At 35.6% G+C, this 21,686-nt stretch overlaps 1 protein-coding gene across 1 annotated transcript in view; it reads right to left on the bottom strand.

Annotated features, from left to right (window-relative positions):
* Window positions 1-19,541, bottom strand: part of LOC117415944 (protein O-mannosyl-transferase TMTC3-like) — a 41,001-nt gene extending 21,460 nt beyond the window's left edge. Inside the window, exons 1-10 of the mRNA XM_034922203.2 lie at window positions 18,875-19,541; window positions 17,236-17,455; window positions 15,959-16,177; window positions 13,874-13,973; window positions 12,630-12,745; window positions 12,070-12,242; window positions 10,497-10,749; window positions 4,624-4,772; window positions 3,186-3,306; window positions 1,166-1,277 (exon numbers count right to left, since the gene is read on the bottom strand). Coding sequence (XP_034778094.2) covers window positions 1,166-1,277; window positions 3,186-3,306; window positions 4,624-4,772; window positions 10,497-10,749; window positions 12,070-12,242; window positions 12,630-12,745; window positions 13,874-13,973; window positions 15,959-16,177; window positions 17,236-17,424 — 1,432 coding nt within the window. The 5' untranslated portion in view covers window positions 17,425-17,455; window positions 18,875-19,541. The remainder of the gene's footprint in view (window positions 1-1,165; window positions 1,278-3,185; window positions 3,307-4,623; window positions 4,773-10,496; window positions 10,750-12,069; window positions 12,243-12,629; window positions 12,746-13,873; window positions 13,974-15,958; window positions 16,178-17,235; window positions 17,456-18,874) is intronic.
* Between the last annotated feature and the right edge of the window lie 2,145 nt (window positions 19,542-21,686).

Genomic DNA, 21,686 nt, shown 5'->3' with positions numbered 1-21,686 from the left:
TTGTGAGATAGAGGGTTGTGAGAGACAGCAGGGAGGGGGTTAAAACCTCCCTGCGAGGGTAATGCACAGTTTTGATTTGTGTTGCTTTATTGTTTCATTTGATTTCTTAATTGTCTTATTGTTTTGTTTAATTGTTTTATTGTTTTGTTAATTTGTTTATTGATTAATTATCACCCGCACCGGGGTATTTAAGACGTGCAGCTTGTCTGCACAGGGCTGCTGAGTAGAAGGAAGCAGAAGAGAGGTGCTCTGCTTCCGAGCAGTGAGAAGAAGTAAGTGCTGTGTTAGCGTTTGTGTTTGGTGGCAGGTAAACGGCTTAGCCGTCCTGCAAGGTAGTAAGGGAAAATCCTGTTTAGTTAGCGCTCCAGTGGGAGTTAGGTGTTTGTTTGTGTTTTGTTTACTTTTGTGTTTATTAAAAATTAGCGCGTCAGCGCTTAAAAACTCCATTTCTCGCGTGTTGGGTCGTACTTTTAAAGGGGCAACGAACCCGAGTGGGTGAGTTCTTTTACAATATATATATATATTTTATATATATATATATATATATATATATATATATATATATATATATATATATATATTATATTTATATATATATATATATATATATATATATATATATACACACACACACACACATTTGAAGACTACAGTGATAATTTGTTTTGTTTTTTCATCTAAGCACTTCCTGTATGTCAACACTTTATACTTCAGGGCAACAATGCTTTACCAAGTTACTGTCTATGGCACACATTACCTTTTCCATTTATAACTTTCCACGTAGCCTTCTGTGGTTCCATTTGCATGAACACATCGCGCTAAGCTCAGGTCTTAAGGTTTTAAGAATCCCAGTTTATCATCACATCATTACATGTAGTGAGAAACAGAAGTTTTTGTGAACAGAAACAAAGCATCCACCTTAGCGGAATGTCATACGAGATTGAATCGTTTGTAAACATGGCGTAAAATGGAAATGGAAAAATTATCTGTATCATTGATGTCCGATATCCAATGGTTAAAACAAGTGAAAAAGTATGTTTCTACTGGACGCCACCTGAAATATTTCTTTATTTAGGAGAAGAAAGTACATAGTATTGAGTCAAAATATTACATCTTTGAAATACACACCTATTGGACAGTTAATGAAGAGACTGTTCATCCTTACCTGGCTGAACCCTTGTAGCCTGTAGAAAATATTTTAAAGCTCTTTCATAATTGTTCTGATTCTCCAACGCATGTCCTACATTATTCCAAAGCTTGGCATTGTTTTTATTGACCTAGAATACAGAAAAAGTGCAATATCTTGAGAATGTGTTGTACTTTGAAGTTATGCAAGTAGTCTCACTCATGTGGACAATTAACAAAATAATACTGACAAGCCAAAGATGTTAAAGGAAGATAAGGTTCTTTATTGTTTTGCCCTGAGCAAGCAACCAAAGAATAAGCACCCAAAGGCATTTTACACAGTAAGAATTTGTTTAGTTTTGCACATTGCAGCATAATGGGTTCCGGTAATAAACCAACAAGATCCTCAAGTTAAAGAAATAGTAAAAAAGTATTGAAACCCTCCTATGTTTTCACTGCAAATGCTCGAATTCACATATTGATAGTATCACAGGTCCCACTTAGTTATAGTGGGATGTACTTCTCAGCACTAAAATGTGCAATTATGAAGCGAATATCAAAAATAAAATAAAAAAAAACACTTTAGAATTGTTTTTATGAACTATTTTCTTTCAATTTCATGCTATATATATTTTTTTGAGCTAAAAATTAGTTAAAAAAAATAATAAATACTAGTCCAGATATCCAAATTTCCCAAGTATAATAATATCAGCGAGAATTACAGTATTACTTCAATTTGGTGCTGCAGCGTTTATTTTAAATTGATCAAAATGACTGTGGCCCTTAAAGGAGGGCGGCGATTATATGAGGGAGGCCTTTATTAATAATACTATGCTTTACAAACGCTGCAATATTTTATCAAATGATTTACAGCATTTTAGAAACAGCTCCATGAGAGGCTCCGATCTGCAGCACTTTACTCTTGTGTGTTTTTGTGGCTTGAATACAGTACATTTGCTGACAGTTAATGAGAGCCTATTAGGTGGGAGTTGGGAGGTCAGGAGAGTACTGTACCAGCGAATCAGGAGTGTGTATTGGTTGCTATGGGGAGGGACAAGAAGAGGAGAGAAAACGGTAGTTGAGTGTGATGCAGATGTTTTTCTTAACGAAAAATATTACCTCTGAATATCGGTTTGATTTCTGTTAAAACTAAAATATATCCTACTCAGTTATTTATTTTTCTCACTGTAGTTTACCTGCTTGTTTATAATTTCTCTGTAAGAGAAACAGCAACTAAATCTTCTCATAGATAGTAAGCAAGTTTTTTTTTTTTTTTTTTTTAAATATATAATTGTACAGGACTGAGTAAAATTCCAATTGAATAAAAAAACAAAACAACTAAACTCCCTACAAGAAGATATCTTCAGTCAGCTTTCGGATAGCGCTTAAGTTAGAGTGACCGGCAAAGCTTTAAGTTCCTCTGAGTTTAAGTTTTCACTATCCAAGCTGACGACGAGATAAACAGACAGCCCTTGTTTTATCCCCTGCTGTGTTGGCACTGAACTCTGCTGGAAAAAAGGGACTGCTGTGCTGTAAGTAGTTCATCTTGGGTTGTCTGTCAGGACTGTAATATAAAATAACATTTGCTTACTAAGGTGGGTGTACATTAGCTTGTATTACATGCTGGATTGAGGTCTCTTCGGGTGTCATGTACATAGGCAGAGTTGCGAGTTTCTTTCTTTCTTTTTTTGAGCAGGGGTAGAAAAAAAATACCTTGACGTTTCTTTATTGAAAGCGGCGTTTATTCGAGGACGGTGTCTATTAAAAAGCTGATATCTGAGTGAGGCGTTAATTTGAGGGTGGCGTTAATTCGAAGTAATACAGTATTTAACATTGAAAGGATAGAAAGGTGCCAATTTTGGGCACCACTCTCTTCCCTCAACTGGACTCATCCGGTTTGCTACCCTATGAATCTTTAACTGCAGTGCTTGCATTGGCCATAATAGGAGGATTCCACTTTTTGGGGGGAGATTTCACAAAATATTTCTGTCCCAATTTAAGATGTACATGGAAACATATAAATGCAAGCACATAGACCATCTTGTTTATACAGAACATACCTTTAATGCAGACATGAACAGTGTGTATTCAGATTCCCAGTCCCAATTTCTGTGAACTGTTTTGACTGCATGAGTAGCAAGTATAATTGCCATACCAATCCAAGAGAGTTTTTTCAGATTACTACAAAAAACAAATTTGCACATACAGTTATTTCTGTAGTAAAGGCTGCCACAAACCATATGCAATGCAATTTCCTGTGGGGCGACAACACTTTCCCAGTGAAATGATTTTGCACACCAGAGGCGACACTGACTAAATGCCATATATTGTGTAGATTACAGCAATTATTTTGTGTGGAACATGACAACAGTTGCTTGCCTTTTTAGACTTTAATATTTAAGCGATAGTGCCCGTTGATGAAGGCTCTACCGTGTGGAAGCTGACCACGACTGGAGTTAAGTGTCCTGAGTCAGAACCTTCATCAAAAGGGCATTATCACTATTAGCAAAAGTTTTTTTTTTCTCATTATTTTCTTTTAAAAGACACTTTAAAATCTAGATTAACTGTGAAGTTATAATGATGTCGGGTACCCTTCCGCTGACTAATTCTAGGAAAATAGTCCTGAATTTTCATTGAAAAGGATCACATACAATCAAACAAATAACTTTTTACTTGCCAGAGTTGCTTACAGTTTATCTGGTTTGTTGTTGTTGAAAGATGCTGAGCTCCAGTTGAGCTGAAAGGCTGAATGGGCAGTTGCAGGTTCTGGACTGGTTGCTTTCGTCAGTGCAAAGTATTGATTTTGATGGATAATAAAATACATTTGTACCAATTGTCTGTTTAGCATTTGCAGTCCAATAGATGTGAACTGAGCTTTCATTAAAAGGAAAGTCAAAATGAAAAAGCCGAAACGTGCAGATTCACAGCTCATGCTGTGATATTTTATACCACTAGGAGTTGGAAGCTGATTGGTTGATGTACTGAATCGTTTTCTAATTCCTGATAGATCACATGATTTTACAGTGCTCCGATTTGTCCAGTACCATATCTGTCATGTGACATTCACAGAACATAGCCTTCAATCCTATTTATTTTTAATTGGTCCAGTGTCGCCTGTGGTGTGAAATGTTTTTATCCGGTTCCAACAGTTTTGTCAGCCAGCAGCACATTTCCCCTTGTCACATTGCAGCTAGTGTGTAGCAGCATGAACATTTAAGATCCAAATGTACAATTGTTATGTTTAAATTTAAATTATTTTACATTGATGCTGTGTGTTTTTGTATCTTGCTTAGCACAAGTAATGTACAGCTCACTTCCTTAAAAGTTCTAGATATATAATATGCACTCAGATATGTCAGTACATTTCATTTCAATCTAAGACCAAATAACGCAACATATGAACTCGCACTAGAACCATTATAGAAACACAGAATCTGACTTGGCATTTCTACTGGATATGTCTGTTTCACTCATCAATACACCTCAGCTTACACTCACCGGCTCTTAGTGGTTTTTCTCCATCCATGTGCCACTAAAATGCAGAAGCCCATGCTGGGTACATAGAGGACTCTTTCCGCAACCACAAATCCCACCGGGAAGAACAGATTTGATGCAGGAATAAATGGCAGCACAATTAAAGACAGTGCCTAGAAAAAAAGAAATATATATTTTGTTTAAAAAAAAAAAAGCTGGGCAATGTCCCTCCTTCCTGGCTTGTATCTATCATTGATTCATTCTGCATACTTTAAATCCACCCCAACTACTGAGTGGCAGCAAATTCCTACATTTCTATTCAAAGCTATATTACAGTTGGAATAAAATAGAATCACAAATTGTGATAAAATGTAGAAAAATGCCTAGACACACAAAACCCCCCAGAAGAATGTGCCTGTGACCATACAGATTTAGTTGTGGAAGACTGCAAAGGAAAGAAGGTACAATTTAAGTGTGCAAAGTTACTATACATATTGGTACAGAAAAAAAAAAAAAAAACACCCAAGCATTTTGGAAAGCAACCAAACTCAAAATCAGCTCAAAATAGCACTGAAAAATGAAATTAATAAAAACAGAAAAACAGAAATTCACCAGCATATTTAGTTTTTTGGGCAAGTACCTGTATAAAAAAATAAAATAAAAAATAACACCACTAGGGTGCACGCGTTTTATTTTAAATAGCACTTTGATATAGTCATGTTTTCCATATATATATTGTGTAATTTTAAGGTCATCATTATGGAGATTATTAGCTGGACATGCAAGCAGATTTTATTTGTATTTTATTAGACTGCAGTGCTTTTTGTTTTTGGCATGTAAGCTAAACAAGTGTTTCAATTTACTTGTAAACTATTATTATTATTATTTATTTCTTAGCAGACGCCCTTATCCAGGGCGACTTACAATTGTTACAAGATATCACATTATACATTATTTCACATTATACAGATATCACATTATTTTTACATACAATTACCCATTTATACAGTTGGGTTTTTAGTGGAGCAATCTAGGTAAAGTACCTTGCTCAAGGGTACAACAGCAGTGTCCCCCACTGGGGATTGAACCCACAACCCTCCGGTCAAGAGTCCAGAGCCCTAACCACTACTCCACACTGCTGCTACATAGTGGTTAGAGATACAACAATTATTTGATGCATCAATTATTGATCATCTGTCCTTAAATTGCGTCCATTTGTGTGCTTTCTATTACAGTTTTGGTCATTTTGACAATTCATGATTAGGTAATTTCTTGATAGTCATATTGCAAAATAAAGTAAATGTATCACAGTGGTGGAAGGAGAGCCTCTTTTTGCAGCAAATATTTCTAAATAGGAAATGGATAATAATAATAATAACAATAGCATTATTTACCTGGTTAAAGTTTAAGTAATAGATTACTGCAATTAATATCTTTTTTGTTGATCGTCCTTTAAATTGATTTATACTGGCACTCCGCTCATGAGTTGTTTTTTATCCAAATAAAACAAATTTAGTCTGATATTAGTCTGGAACCTGTTTACTGGGTTCATGTAACAGTTCGCACAAATGCTTGTTTTTTTATGCAATATAAAAGAAAAGAAACCCTAATTATGATTAATTACTTCTCCCTGTGGCAACTCAGAAGGGTATAAACATTATCTGTCCAGAAGTTCATAAACTTCTGTTAGCTTACAAAGGAAACAATCTACTATTGCAGTATTAATGTTAAGCCCAAAGGGACATTTTTAAGCACATTTGAACTTTCCACGCACCACTGCTAATTACAGGAATTATAATGTGGTCTCGTAGGGTCCTGTTCATAATACAAATGTAAGAATAAAATGCAATATGTATACTAGTTCTCAGTAGAAGTATCTATCCACAAGCTACAGAAACTATAGCACTCTACTAAATACACCTAGGTTGCACTAGAATAAGTTTAGCAAATGCATATGCTTAGTAAAACATTTTGAATCTTATAGTTTCAATCTTAACCAAGATTTAGGGTCAATACAACAATTTGCCAATACTTTGTACACCTAAAAAAACTGAAGATGACAGAGATAGTAGAGACCCCAGGTGTTATATGCATAGAGCATACAGGGATCTAAATTGGCAACAAAAAGGGCAAGGCCAAAAAGGCCTTCAATACATTTGCAGAGGGCACTGAGGCCACTAAACATAAGTCAAGGACAAAGTGTAGGATGTTGTGCAATTTTGCTTAGGATTCATATATGAAGCTAATTATGGCCACAGAAAGAAACACAGTTAATAAATACTCAGAAAATGCTGGTTTTTTTGTCAACCAGCAGCCTGGACAGGGCTCCAGACTCACTTTTTGCCTTAGGAGCCAATGGCTTCTACGCAAAACAAAATTGGTCGCCAAATCCAGTTGTTGGGTGCCACTTTAGGAGCAAGCTGGTTGCTACCATATTCAACTGCTTAAAATGCAACAGCTTGTTAAGGCACTAAAGTGATACTAAAACAGTAACTTATGTTAGTACTCACTTGTTTGTTGCCTCATTCTGTTGAATAGGTAATCTATGTAGCTGATGACTGCAATGAACTCAAGCATTCTATATTTTAGATATTTTGCTTGTGTTGTGTATGGAATTGGTGACAGCACCTCTAATTGTGTACAGTTGTAATATAGGAAATACCATGCAGCAGTTTGCATGCTCAGTGTTGGTTAGTGGAGCCCTGGTCTGAGCAGGTAACACAGCCAGCTCTTATGTTTGTTTTTTTTTTTCTGTTCATGTAACCATTTGTTGTTTCAATAAAAAACAGGTTTAAGTTTCAGTGACTTCATTCTGTTATTTACGATATTAAATACACCACGGTAAACACTTTCATATATTTTAGATATTTCCAAAGCATTCTTTTTTTATTACCACATCTGAAAGCTAAGTTTAGTAAATGGCAGTTGTTCCACTGCAATCAAGTAAGCTGCAGTACATTTTTTTGCTCAGGAGTACACTTCCCATTTTCAGTCCCAATGTGTATGTGTTCTACTGTCACTGTTTGTTTTGCACAAAACTGCACAAGTAAATCATCCTCAGACTCCTGAAGGTAAACAATGTAACACATCTGCTAAAGAAGAAGCAACAAACGATCAAAATCTGTTTGTGTTAACTCAAAACTTAATTTAGGCATCCTAAGATTTGATTGGTGAAAGACAACATTGGTTTGTTGGAGTTCACCCATGATGTAAATCTTGTGTATACCACGTGTGTTTCCATCAATAAAAACATGCTGTTGCACTGGTTAGTTTGTGAAGGACGACGCCAAAATAAACAGCATTTTTTCTTGTAATGTAGCTTATGATGTCACTGCAGTGAAGTACAGCAGACCCTGAAGGGGTCTACAACTACCGGTATTTATGTTTTTAATTAGTAGCGATTGTATAAATTTACAAGTCAGTAATTAATAAATACATTTAAAATTAATTCATCCTATTTTATTTTAATACCTATGCCATGTTGTATGTTTAAGCCTATAAGTTTACATTTTCTATGAATAAGATCTCAGTAAGAATACTGTAGCTACTGTGGCAGGATGGTTGCAGTGGTGACGTTAGACCCGGAAGAAGACACAAACAAACAGCAGCTGTGGGAAAAACCGAGACGCAAACGTGCTCGGTTTCTTTATTAAATAATAATTCAAATAAAAGAGTTGAACAAAACACACACAAAACAAACAGGCACAAGGGCCAAACAAAACAGTAAACAAACACAAACTGGACGAAACGGACAAACGGACAAACAAGTACCGTGCTGGTTCTCCAGCACGTAGTAGCAATTGTTATTTAGTACACGCTCCTTTCTCTCTCACCCGTTCTCCACTCTCGAACACACCCAACCCCGAGTGGGTGAAAACATGCTGCTTTTATGCAGTTGTACCGAGACTCGATTGCTAATTAATCATTCAATTGGAATCTCGGTACAACTGCACATGAATTAAGTGCAATCCCGTGACACACAGTATACACATTTTATCTGCACGTGAAGTGATGTGCAATCCTCGTGCCTAAACACAAATTTACATTTGAAATCACTCGTGTTACGCAGACCCATTTATATCCCGTGTACCAATGACTATACACCAACATTTAACACACTACATGCAACATATAAACAAACAATACGCACAAGGCTGGGTCACACTGCCACACTACCCAATCTCTTCTGAAGGTGCTGCATGGTAATTATTACTTTTTACAAGACAATACAGAGTTGGCAGTATGGAGCTTCCGACGGGTGTGCTGGGTGTAGAAAAGTGCATTTTTCATACCTGGTGTTTTGTCATCTTTTTGAAATTCTTCTATTAAAATGTCATCATGAAAGACGCAGTATGCTTTGCAATACAATGTATTTTCTGTGCTGTATGTTATAAAAATAAAAATAAATCCGGTCACTAACTTTTCATGACATAAAACATTTTATGGAAATGTTGACACAAGTGGTATAACATTTGATTTTAAATAACAACTAAAACAAATGTGGGCTTCCATTTTACGATTGCATAGAAAAGCATGTGCATTATTATGTTTGCTAATACTTCTGGCAGCCATGATCTAACATTATTGACATTTGTAAAATAATAAAATAAAATGCATCATGAACAAATCAGTAAAATTAAAAATGAATTACAAACTAGAAATGTATTATTTTTTTTTTATACAAACACTTCACTCACCCATGTTGATTCACGGCACAATATCGTAAGATACACCACCCACTTGATATATTGCGCTATATATATAAATAAAACAGAGGGCCGTGATATAGCGAGACCCATAAAAAAAGAAATAAGCTAACAAATACTGTACAAAGTTTTATCAGGGGAGTTATGGTCCAGTATAAATCCTCTACGCAATCTGCTTTTTCTCATTTTGCGTATAAAAAGCAGAACACCGTTTTAATTCGTACTGTGGAGGGTAATTGCTTCTCATCAACTTCAGTCTCCAATTAATTTCATGAATCTTCCTCTCTTTCTCAAATGCACAAACCCGCTGCATTAAAAGAATCCATTCCCAACATAGAAGGCTTGTTGCTAGGGAGGTGACGTCACTGCCCTGTGACTTTTGCTAGTGCATTGCTGCCACACGTGAACACCTTGTTGGCTAAAATAAAATCAGCTTCGGCAAGTAGAGACTGTACTTAATTTGCTTTGTGTTATTGTGCAATATGTGTGTATGATAACAGTACAATATGAATGCTTTGTTTTTAATTGTTTTGTATATTGTTGTTTGTGATGTGGAGTACGAAATAAAATGAACAGTAATTCTAAGTGCCTATGTATATTGCAGCTAAGGCAAACGCAGTTAGACAGTAAAAATGGGGAGCCAACTCCACCGTCGCGATACATCAGAATCTGCAGTATAGCAAGGGGCGATATAATGAGGGGTGCGTGTATATAGACATAAAAAAATATATGAAAACAAAAAACAATCCTGGTCACCATAACGTAGTTAGAAAGGAATCTGTACAAAACTGTAAAGATATAAAAGATTCATGTCCAGATGTCTCAATTAAAATACAGCCCAAAGCAGACAAACTTGACTGGACATTTTTTTTTTTTTTCTTTTTTTTGTGAAAATCAATAAACAGATATTTGAACTTGGGAATGCAAGTTTCTGAACCATGTTTCAATATCCTTTTTTTTGGAAGTGAATAGACTAATGCTTTTTAGAAGCAATATTGCAATCTCTTAAGCAGGGACTTTAGTCTAAGGCACACAGGGTTCAATTTGTGTGTGCTGGACTTTAATTTCCATTTGACCTTGTTTTCTTTATTCATTCTTTCGGTTCGCTGTCATCAACATTTAAAATTACAGTTAGAAAACTATTTCAATTATGGTGGTTCTATTTTTCATTATGATATACTGTTGCCTTACCATAATGACTGTTTTGGAAGAGTCCACAGAATATCGGACACCGTGATGCACCATCAGTCCCAAGACAGAGTAGAAGGCGACTATGGCAAGGTTTCTCATATCCAATAAAGACTCCACCAGTGGAATAGTTCCCATTGTCCAATCACAACACAGCTCTGATGGGTTCAGAAGCAGCCATGCATTCACAGGCAGCAGGTAGTTAAACGTGAGCTGCCTTGCAGGAGTCTGACTAACTGCTGCAGGATTATCAAATCTAAAATAAGAGAATAAGTATTAATAAATCTGTGAGGAAGGGAGGAAGGAACCAACCCACAACAATACAATCTATCAAGCATTCAAAGCTATTTGATAGAGAAAAACTGCAAAAGCAATACTCGGTTCTGGTTTAACTGATCTTTCGTGAATAGCGCATACGCTTAAGTTAATGAAGGGGTGTTATCCCAGCATACTGCTGGAAAATAGTTGGACATTTCAAGCATTCACCATTGGCCTAGTAGCAACTGCAGGAACTACACTCAGATGGGAATTCCAGTCAAGAAACTACAGCCTATTTTATGCTAGACACTCTTACTGAACAGAAATATCCTCTTGCCATATGCAGCAGACTTTGAGCTTCCTGCAACATTATACATATATATATATATATATATATATATATATATATATATATATATATATATATATACACACCAGTGGGGATTGGCAGAAAAGGTGATACTTGTACTTGCACCCTTAGAGCTGAGCTAAGAATTTCGTATTGTCTAATGGGATTTTGTGCATCATATATTTGGAATGACTTCTAGGAAAGGCATCTGACATGGACAGTGGTTTACCACTTAAATACGTTTAAGTGAACAGGAACCCTGGTTTACAATTGTTACTACGACTACTACTACTAATAATAATAATAATAATAATAATAATATTAATAATAAATAGAAGAAAAAAGGTATCTGCCTATTCTTGACATGCACCTCTACTTGCAAATCCCCAGGTTTTATTAAATTACATTTCAACAACATTTTAATTTTCTTACTGTAGTTTCAATTTAAAAGGCTTTAAATTTTTATTTACAAGTTTAGGAAATGTTTTCGGAAATATACACCATGTGTTTGAGGAGAGGAATGTTCAGTAATACTGCTAAAATGTTTTGGCAACGGTTCTATGAACCAGCAACATATCGTTTTAATAAAGCATTCACAATTGTATATAGATACTGAATACTTTCCAAGATAATCTTTAAAGCCCCACCCCCACCCCGAGGCATTTTGCTAAATTCAGTTTTCCCACCTAATTGTTCATGATTTGACATATACAGCCAATAACCTATAATGACTTCCAATTAAAGGAAAACTTTATACCGTCTGACTTGGCATCATAATTTATCAATGTACTATATATCTGTTTATTATCCCATGCGGTGTGTTCTTATCATTATTGCTATTTCTACCAGGTGTGTGCCAACAGTGTCTTAGCATAACAATCATAAAAATAAAAACAATGTTTTTCACACAGACCATTTTTCTTTTAAGATGAAATTGGTTTATCTGGGGATCTCGAGATTAAAATGTACCTGGTAAAGACGGGTAGCTGCGACTGAATAACTTGTACCCTAACAATGACCAACAGTAAAGTGCTAAACATAAGAACAATGAGCTTGAGTAAAGTCTGCAGCAATGAATATGGAAGATCATCTTTTCCTCGAAGAATCCCCAACACTGTGTCCCACAGATGAGGCAAGGTAAACTATATATGCAAAAAAAAAAAAGACAGTGTTATACCAAGGAGAGTTTGGAGAACATTTAAAGAAGAAAAAGCTGGCCATGCAATCGCCTGTAGATAGTTGATCTTTCAACAATAATATTCACCCATAACTATACAACCATTAACAGTTAAATAGATACTCTACTAAAAGGCAAAATTCTTTGACAAATTTTAGAAACTTTAATTGAGGATGGATTAAACTAAAGCTCAATGATGTCTGACACAAAGTAGTGAAGAAATTGCACCACTTTTAAAGTCAATTCTGTCCTGGCATACAACGTTATGTTTTTATAAAACTAACTTAACAAAAAAAGTAAGTGGTTAATCAATTACATTTCTATATTTTGAGAATATGTAAGATATCCTTACCCCTTGTACTACAAATACTTCATAGACACAGCATATTCCAATGACAGTTATCCCTTGCTCCTTGCATAATGTTGCACAAGCAACTAAAATCACACTTAATGCAATGGGAGTCCAAACTGCAAAACATCAAATTCATCTTTAATTACTTGTGGTCCAACTGCTTCTATATTGTTGTTGACCTCGGTTCTATTAACATTTCATATAATTTTGTGAAAATGTACTCAATTCATGGTAGTAATGTCATTTCTGTCATTGTATCAAGTGAATAGATCAAGGTCATTACATTGAAACCTGTGGAGGTGAGCCAACTTGTTTAAGAGTGCCCTGCAACACATTATAGTCAAAAGCAGCAGGGATATCAAAATAATTGCATAACACATGTACCAATATTTAATCACACTAACAATTAACACAGTTTCATGTGGCACAACATCTGAAAGACCAGAGGCTGAAAGATTATTAACAATATCATATGTTCCAAAAAAGAAAAAGAAAAATGCAGGCTAATGTTAATTTACAAAAGAACAGCTTGTCCTTGGCAGAGATTGCTAAAGCATTATGACAGACACCAAAGCGATGACTAGAGTGCATAGCGTGTGAGGAGATAAGTCTCCTGAGTGGATAAAGTGTTCTATTGGTGCGTAAACTATATGCACCCTGTAGCTATAGCTATTATATGACAATAGTTTTGATAGTTCTATATTAAGGTTTTGCATTTAAATAATAAGCAAATGGCATGTGTCATACACTATTGTACAAAGTTTGTTTAAGAAAGCATTTTTCAATGCAAATACAGTCTGCAAATAAGTGCTTTTCTTGGTAATGTTTGTTTTTAAGCTTTTTTTCTACAAGCCTTTATAGACATGAGCACAACTGCAACTTCACCAACACACTATGGAACATTAACCAAATATTCCTAAATGTGATTAAACACATTGTGTTTATACTTGTTATATTTATTTGCATTATAACTTCTTATTTAAACAAATAGAAAATATTGAAAAGCAATATTATACATGTTTAAACTTTTTTGTTTGAGTTTTTTTTGTAATAAACTGAAACAGGCGTACACAACTCTATTTTAAAATTAAAAGTATACAATAAAAAAGTTGGAATAAAAAAAAGAAATAATTACTTCTTGCACAAACACATTCTACTTCGACAGGCAAAACAAAAACCACGCTACACAAGCTCAAATAATACATTTGAAATGTTAGTAGTAATGAATTGATACCACCACTTACCAATTGAATTGTCCAGCCCTTTGGATTTGGTATAGGACAGAAATGCAGCTAATAAAAATATAGATGATAAAAGTTCAGCTCTACCGACTACACCAGTAACCTAAAAGAAAAAAAATCCCATTTACCCTAAATATTCAGTTTGACTGGACTCTCTTCTCCTTCACATTGTGAGAAACAGATAAAGTTCCGTTAAAGAAAAATCTCAGTATTAGACGACAGTCAACAGTATTAGATGACAGTCATATAATCTTTGTGATAAAGCTTATGCCATGTGTTTCTCTGCAAAACAATACCAGTCTGTGAAACTCAATCTCATCTTGTTTAATAAACTCAATGCTACTAAGATAATGCTATTACAGTATGTGCAGTAAATGCACAACACACACATTAATTAATTGTTCAAATCAATGCACTGGATCCAGTATGATTAACACTCAAGTCCAAACTGTTTTTCAAGGGATAATTGATTGACAGTGGTTATAGAAATGCAGTGAAACTATCAAATGTGGGAATCACTAAAAACAGACTCAGATGGTGTGTGATGCCTGTATATCAACAACTTGAATAGTACAATCAAGACAGACACACAATATTCCAACAGTTAACTTTGGACATGTTCAGAGCATCTGTGATGAAGAGCAGGAGTGCCACCTTGTGGCTAACAGATTACCCCTACATATAATTATATGACAATGGGAGTTAACGAATACTAATTATGTATTAAAAAAAAAGAACACACATTTAAAACAAAAGTACTACCCAATGTATGACCAACCCACTACAATAAAAAAATGCTTAAATCTCTTATCAAAACACATTAGAACGCCACATGTAATTTTAGTGTTTCCCAAAAACTGCATACTGTGCTGTCCCTTTATTTATAACGCTGTAGTTGTAAACCATTGGCTAGATGCTGTGCAATTTCTATTCCACCCTATAACGAGAATACCAGTGCTAGTGTAGTGGTATTATAGAACAAATATGAACCGTAACCTTAAAACCTGTAATTATTGTGTTGAAGGGTAATACATTGCTGGTTAAGTAAAGTTTATGAAACATATGAATCGTCTCTCATCTCAAATGGGTTTTCTGGTGGTTAAATATTTTAAATTTAAAAATGTAAAAAACATTATCTGGCTACAATGTATTATATTATGGCAAATTATTGGGTTCTTAAATTAGTTCGATTGATTTTATTTTCTTCTCTTCACAACATGTCCAACATAACTGAGGGAACAACATCCACCTGCTTCTTTGATAGGTTGCAATATTAAACTCCTTTTGTATGTAATACCCCGTTTCCACTGACACACAAGTGGCAGGAGGGGTTAACTGGTGTAACTATCACAGATACCCTTAATGTACTGGCTTGAGCATATTGCATCCAGCACGTTTTATAGCTGTCTTTAGATCATCAATGGAAAATCTGGAACATCTGTTAATCTTGACTAATTAAGCCAAAAACTGGTGCAAGTAACGGAGAGCTCGGTTGAAATGAAAACCAGAAGACCCAGTAGCTCTCAAGGACCAGTAAGACAACCGTAAGAAGGATGGTCTCAAAAGATGTAAATGCACTTTACAAAGTAACCTAGACAGAAGCTAAAATAAACATTCAATACAAATGTGGCTGTTACTAAACTAAAAACAAACTATCTTGACTGTCTACAATTTGTAGTTGCTCCCTAAAAAAGGGGTTTAAATCTTTGTCTTCCAAAAGCTTCTGATAGAAGTCCACAGCGCCCCCAGATGTTTTCTTAATGCATTTTCCTCTACCACCTGATGGATGGAATAATGAAGTGCAGCTGACTCAGTTTTTCAAAAAATGCTAAATCACTGCCATGCATCACAGTCGGAACAGGTGGCATTCTGTATTCTGCTGCGCACAGCTCAGAACATGTGGTTCCCATTGTATGAAAAAGTCAACCCAGGAGACTTGCTTAATGTGTCAGTGGAAAGGAGTATTGCATCTACTGACTTAATTGTTTTTAGGAGCACTGGAGTTTAAGTTGTATACAATGTATTTGTTGGATTAAAGAAAATTGAAATTCCTTCTGTTTAAAGTCAATGAGCACTTTGAAAACTTACTGCTTCTGTGTGTACTGGATGAACAGCAAAAAGCAAGGCTGCTACCAAGCTTGACTTCTGATCCAAAAAAAGCCTGCACACCCGCAGGAATATTAAACAGACCACTGCATGAAGAACCACGTTCAGGAGATGGTATGACTTTGCACTGAGCTCACTGAATACGTAGTTTATTCGAAACGTGAGGACTGTCAGAGGTCGATAAGACTTGTGGCTCCTTTCCTTCAAAAGAAAAAGATAAACCAACATGTTAGTACTGGAGTACAACTCAATTCAATCTTTTTTTTTTTTAATAAAAATATTTAATTTTTTTATTATTATGAACTGCTTGAGGCGCCAAGTATATACCGTTTGTGTCATACCTGCAAATCGGACATGCATAGGCCTATACATCAAAATACATATCATAATACAGTATTGTACTGTTCTTATTTACATTCACAGTGAGTTAGCTTGCTATATAAGAATATCCAGGCTCAAGAGCATGTGCAAAGAAGTAGCCAAGATTTTATAAAAATGTATGTTTGAGGAAAAGTACAGAATATTCCATTGAAGGCTACAATAAACAGACACCTAGGAATTATTTTTAATTGTGCTGTATAATTTAACTTCTAAGCACTGTGCCAATACTATTTAGTCTATGTGCTCATGCTGAGTAGGGACATTTGACAGCTTTTCAAAGTAAGGTTGCCAGTACTGACATAGTTTAGGAATCTGAACAAGCAAGAACAATAATGGGATTGATCATTATTTAAGAGACTCAGTACTGCAGTAACCTTGATGCAAACTCAAACATGGACAAGAAAAAATGTACAAGGCACAAAGATTAATATGGGTGTGGTTGTTCAAAAAATACAGTGCATGGGAATATCTTTGTCCGATTCACAGGCTGTTCACATCTGAACTACTAAACTGCTTTTCATTAATCCTCAACAATTAATGTAATCTCAACTTTTGTTCTTAAATCTCAAATGGGTTAGGACGCATTTGTTATACGTTCACCCATAACTATAAAACACTCAATAGTGGTACATTTAGAAATGCTAAAATAAACTTTGTAAATTCAATCTCTTCTGAATTGAAAATGTTTGTCATTGAATTTATCAAGTTTATTTTTGTGTTCCTATTTCTAGTACTCTCTCGGTTAGCTGCCAATTTACACAAATTTGAAATATCATCGAAACTTTCTATTTAATACAACGTTGTAGGTATCTTATCTTTGAAGCAGTCTTTTCCTCATTTAGACATAATACTGTGATTGTGAAAAAAAGATAATGTACTTCAGTCATAGGGGTCCCCCAGAAATCATTGTGGAACAGGTTCTTCAGTGGCGTAGAGGGTCGCAGGTCTTTGTTATCCAGAATAGCGGAGACATCGTCAAAAACGAAGCCGCAGAACAAGCTGTTCCAGTAACAGGCCACGACCACACCAACCACCAGGACTATCTCCTTCCAGGTAATTTCTGCCATCTTCTGCCAGAGATGTCATGGGTTGTTTGACCTAATTTAAAAAATAGCAAAAAAGATATAGACACCATTAAAAAAAAAGATATATTGTATGGTTGACAATACTGAGCCTTTTGATAACACCTAGCCTGTAGGTTTTAGAACGGTAAACCCTGGCAGCGCAAATACCTTTAGTTGTTCAAACAAAATACTGTATGGGCTTATCATTAGGTTGGTTATTCCTCAAAAAAATGTAACTACCTTACCAACCTAGGCTATAGGCCAATTGTGCTCCTTCCTGCTTGATCAAATATTCTGGATAAATTGGTAAGTGCTCAAATGTATAATTTATTTAAGTCAGCCTCTTCAATAACTGTCAATCTGCTCTTTTAAAGGTCACTGATGGTTGGTGCCATGGTTAAGACCTTTATATAGGTGCAATTCTTTTCATAGATCTGACCAAGGCATTTGATACCACTGATCATGAACGGCTCTTGAGGAAGTGTTTTCAATGAAGGTTGAGGCTTTAGAATGTTTGTTTTTTTTCCCCATGTCACTTCATCATGTCATTAACTTACATTAAGCAGGGACTTGCTTGTTAAAACTAAATTGTATTTCAGAAATGTACCACCTGTCACAGTTCACCCCTCCCTCTACAATACTTGACTGTAGGTGTTTAAAACAAGTTCAAACAGTTTATTAGTCTATTCTGAACTTGGTACATTTTCTAGATTTCATTCATAAAACACTCAATCATAAGATTGATCCCTTCAAGCAAATGGCAGTAGGGTTGGCCCCCAACACCAATACAGTATATATATAAGTTAAAACAATGTTTTCAAACCTAATAAAAACCGCAATGCTTCAGATGTTACATATACTATCTGTGTAGTTGAAGCAATAATATAATTGTTTAAAATAATTTTTAAAAAACCAAAAAAAAAAAAAACTCGGTATGCAGTATTGGTATGTTGCTGGTAGTATTTATTAACTTTGAAAATGAGCAAATATCCAAAAAAAAAAAAAAAAAAAAAAAATGCGGGGATACTTAAATATAATACTTAACTGTTACAATGTTAATAATGTATAGTAATAACAACATAGCATTATAAAGTGTCCAGACATGATCGAATCATTCATTATTTTTGCTGACTGAAGCAGCAACGACAATATTGCGTTTTCTGTCAAAAAACCTTAAGAAACAAGTCAGACTTCATACAAATATAAAATAATGTAAGTTTTCATCTGACACTAAACTACATGTTTTATGTAATGAGCGGCTGGTCCAAGAAGTACCCAAATGAACTGGAAATCTTGGGATAACAGCACATGCTGTAGCTGGGTCTCTGAGGCTGAATCTTATCAGCATAATCGAATTTTTCAAACACACAATTCCAGAAACCAATTCTCAACCCCTAGTACATAATTTCACAAATACCGACACTTTCGCCTTTTGAATCAATTAAAACCTTACCTTTTAAGCATGTTTTGCTGATAAATACAAAAAAAATCGCACTTATCCAACCCTATGCATTTCAGTGCGGCTCGGCCAGGATTAAGATGAATTATGTTACTTCATTTCCGGGGTGTGGCTGGGGATTGGCAAACGTGCTGTAGTTTTTCCCAATGGGATAAAGCTGCAGCAAATTGCCCACATCGGAATAGTAAAAGAAGCAGTTCTGTTTCACATTCTCACTCAGTGAGAAAGTATCGCTATTCTATGCTACCCGTATTTGTAATATAGAAGATCTTTGTCACTCTGGTGGCTGCGGAAACATCCCTTCACCTAACTAGTCCATGATGTCATTAAGGGAGCGCTTAGTAAGAACTGATCAACTACTGCATGCACAGACAAGCCAAATATTCGCTATATTCTACCGATGCGCATGGACAGATAACTAAAATTACTCTCTGTCCCTCTGATACTTATTTACACTACACCGGTAGTTGTCTGTAGGCAGGCTTTGACTGAGTCATCAGAAAGGACGCATTCATTTGGTACCTAGTAACACCGCGAGCGTGGGGTTTTATTTCTGCTGTAAAGTCTGCCTTTCGTTTTTCATCCCTTGACTTTCAAGGGTGCGCTGTGCAGCTGCCCCTACGAAAGTTTCACGAAATTCTCCTGTCAGGAATGTTCTTTCTGATTGGCTGGCTCGAAAATAATATTCTTTAATTGGTCTAAATCTACTAGCCCCTATCTTCAATCTCGCTTCGCAATCGTTCTTTTCATTGGTCAGCCATATTTAAGTCGTTAGGTTTTGACCCCCTTTGCTTTTTGAATCAGTTGGCGGAGAGTAATTTTCTTCAAATTAAATTTTGCAATATAAGAAAAAAAACTCACCGATTCAGTAATTTTGACAACTAGTCCTAGATTTGCTCACCTAAATTAACATTAGGTTGTCCAAGATTAGCATTAATTAGGGTACGCAAAACTATAGGTAAGTGTGTTTTTTTAAAAAAATCCTCTTGTTTATTTTTTAGAGGGTTTATGGTGGACAAGGACATCAGCCAAATTCAGGCAATACAGCAAGTGTTTCCAAATACCAGTATTCTGATATATTTTGATATAGAAATGATATGGATGTAAAGGTTTTATAAAGAATGGTCATGACAATCCAATACTTTTTTGTTTTCTACAATAAGCAGATTGCTAGAGTCGAGCAGCTGTTCTGCATTACCTGTTTCTCAAGGCCTATGTAATGATTTTTTGCATTTTTTTATTGCTAAGATTGACAATATCAGATGTCAATTCCAAGTCCTTGCCCCATCTATCTCGTTTTATCATCAACATGCCATTACCAGCACTCCACTGGTTAATTTCACTCATTTCACACCCAGTAGGTTTATTGAATTGGTTCATAAAATGAAGCCCACTACTTGCCTGTTAGACCCCATTCCTACTTTCCTCGTTCGTTCCTGTTTTCAGGCTCTTGGGCCGTTTGTGACTAACATCATTGTCCTGAGTCCTGAAGCTCTGGAGTTGTGCCCTCTGCATTTAAAATTGCTGCTTTCACACCAGTATTAAAAAAAAAAATAATCTTCCCACCGATAACCTGGGCAGTTATAGGCCTATTTCTAACCTCCCTTCCTGTCTAAAGTTCTGGAACATGTTGTGGCATAACAATTAAATAATCATCTTATGTTAAATAAACTTTATGAACCACTCCAGTCAGGTTTTAGACAGCTGCACAGCACTGAAACAGCTCTGGTCAAGGTTGTCAATGATCTGCTGATGGCTTCTGACTCTCTATTTTGGTCTTATTGAACCTTAGTGCTGCTTTTGACACTGTGAACCATAATACTGTCCTTGTCCTGCTGGAGAACATGCTTGGCTTATCTGGTACAGCCCTAGGCTGGTTTAATTCTTACCTCCATGAGAGCATTTTGTCTCCTTGGGTGGTTTCAGGTCTACTACTGGGTTGGTTTCTTCTGGTGTCCCCCAGGGCTCCATATTGGGACCTATCCTATTTAGCATATATATATGCTTCCGATAGGTCAAATTTTTCGAAGTCACAGTGTTAATTTCCATATGTATACTGATGACACCCAGATTTATCTGCAAACCACATCTGATATTGACTTGGCTATTTCTGTGCTTACAAACTGTATTGCTGATGTCAACGTTATTTAAATTGGCATTCTATTAGATTATTTGCTGTTTTCATTCCTGATTTTAATTCTTTAGTGTTATCTATACCTAACCTTGTAGATGTTATGATTGTTTTATTGCCATTTTATTCTGTTCCCTTATTTTTAAGCGCTTTGAGATAATTTGTTATGTATTGAACTGAATGGTGTAAATCAGGGGTCCCAATCCTGGTCTTGGAGGAGCCGGTGCACCTTCCAAAATGGTAAAAGAGTTAAATTGGTCCAATTAACACAATAATTACTTGAATTGGGGAAGCACACCCAGAGAAAACCCACACAAACATGTGGAGAACATAATTTGCAATATATTTGAATAAAATTTAACCTACCTGCAGGTTTGAATCTTAAAAAGGTGTTCCTGGTGTAGGTCTTCAGCAATAGTGTTCAAATGTTTTTGGGCAATTAAAGAAAAAGGAAAGTATTTAGTACTATCCTCTTGTAATGACCTACCACTATGAACCCATAATAGTTTATAAATCTTTGTTTCAGATCAAGTCAGATAGTGAAAGCAAGCAGTCCACAGTAGACGAACTTCAGAAGAAGGAGGTTAGAATCTGAGCTGAAAGGCTGGCTACATCAGAACACGTGGAAAGCAAAATAATAAAGAAAGACAAGGTGAAGAAATATCCAGATTTTTC

This window comes from Acipenser ruthenus, chromosome 7 (assembly GCF_902713425.1).
Source record: "Acipenser ruthenus chromosome 7, fAciRut3.2 maternal haplotype, whole genome shotgun sequence".
NCBI classification, from domain to species: domain Eukaryota; kingdom Metazoa; phylum Chordata; class Actinopteri; order Acipenseriformes; family Acipenseridae; genus Acipenser; species Acipenser ruthenus.
Note: the sequence above shows the minus strand (reverse complement) of the source record. Positions and strands in the feature narration are given on the sequence as shown.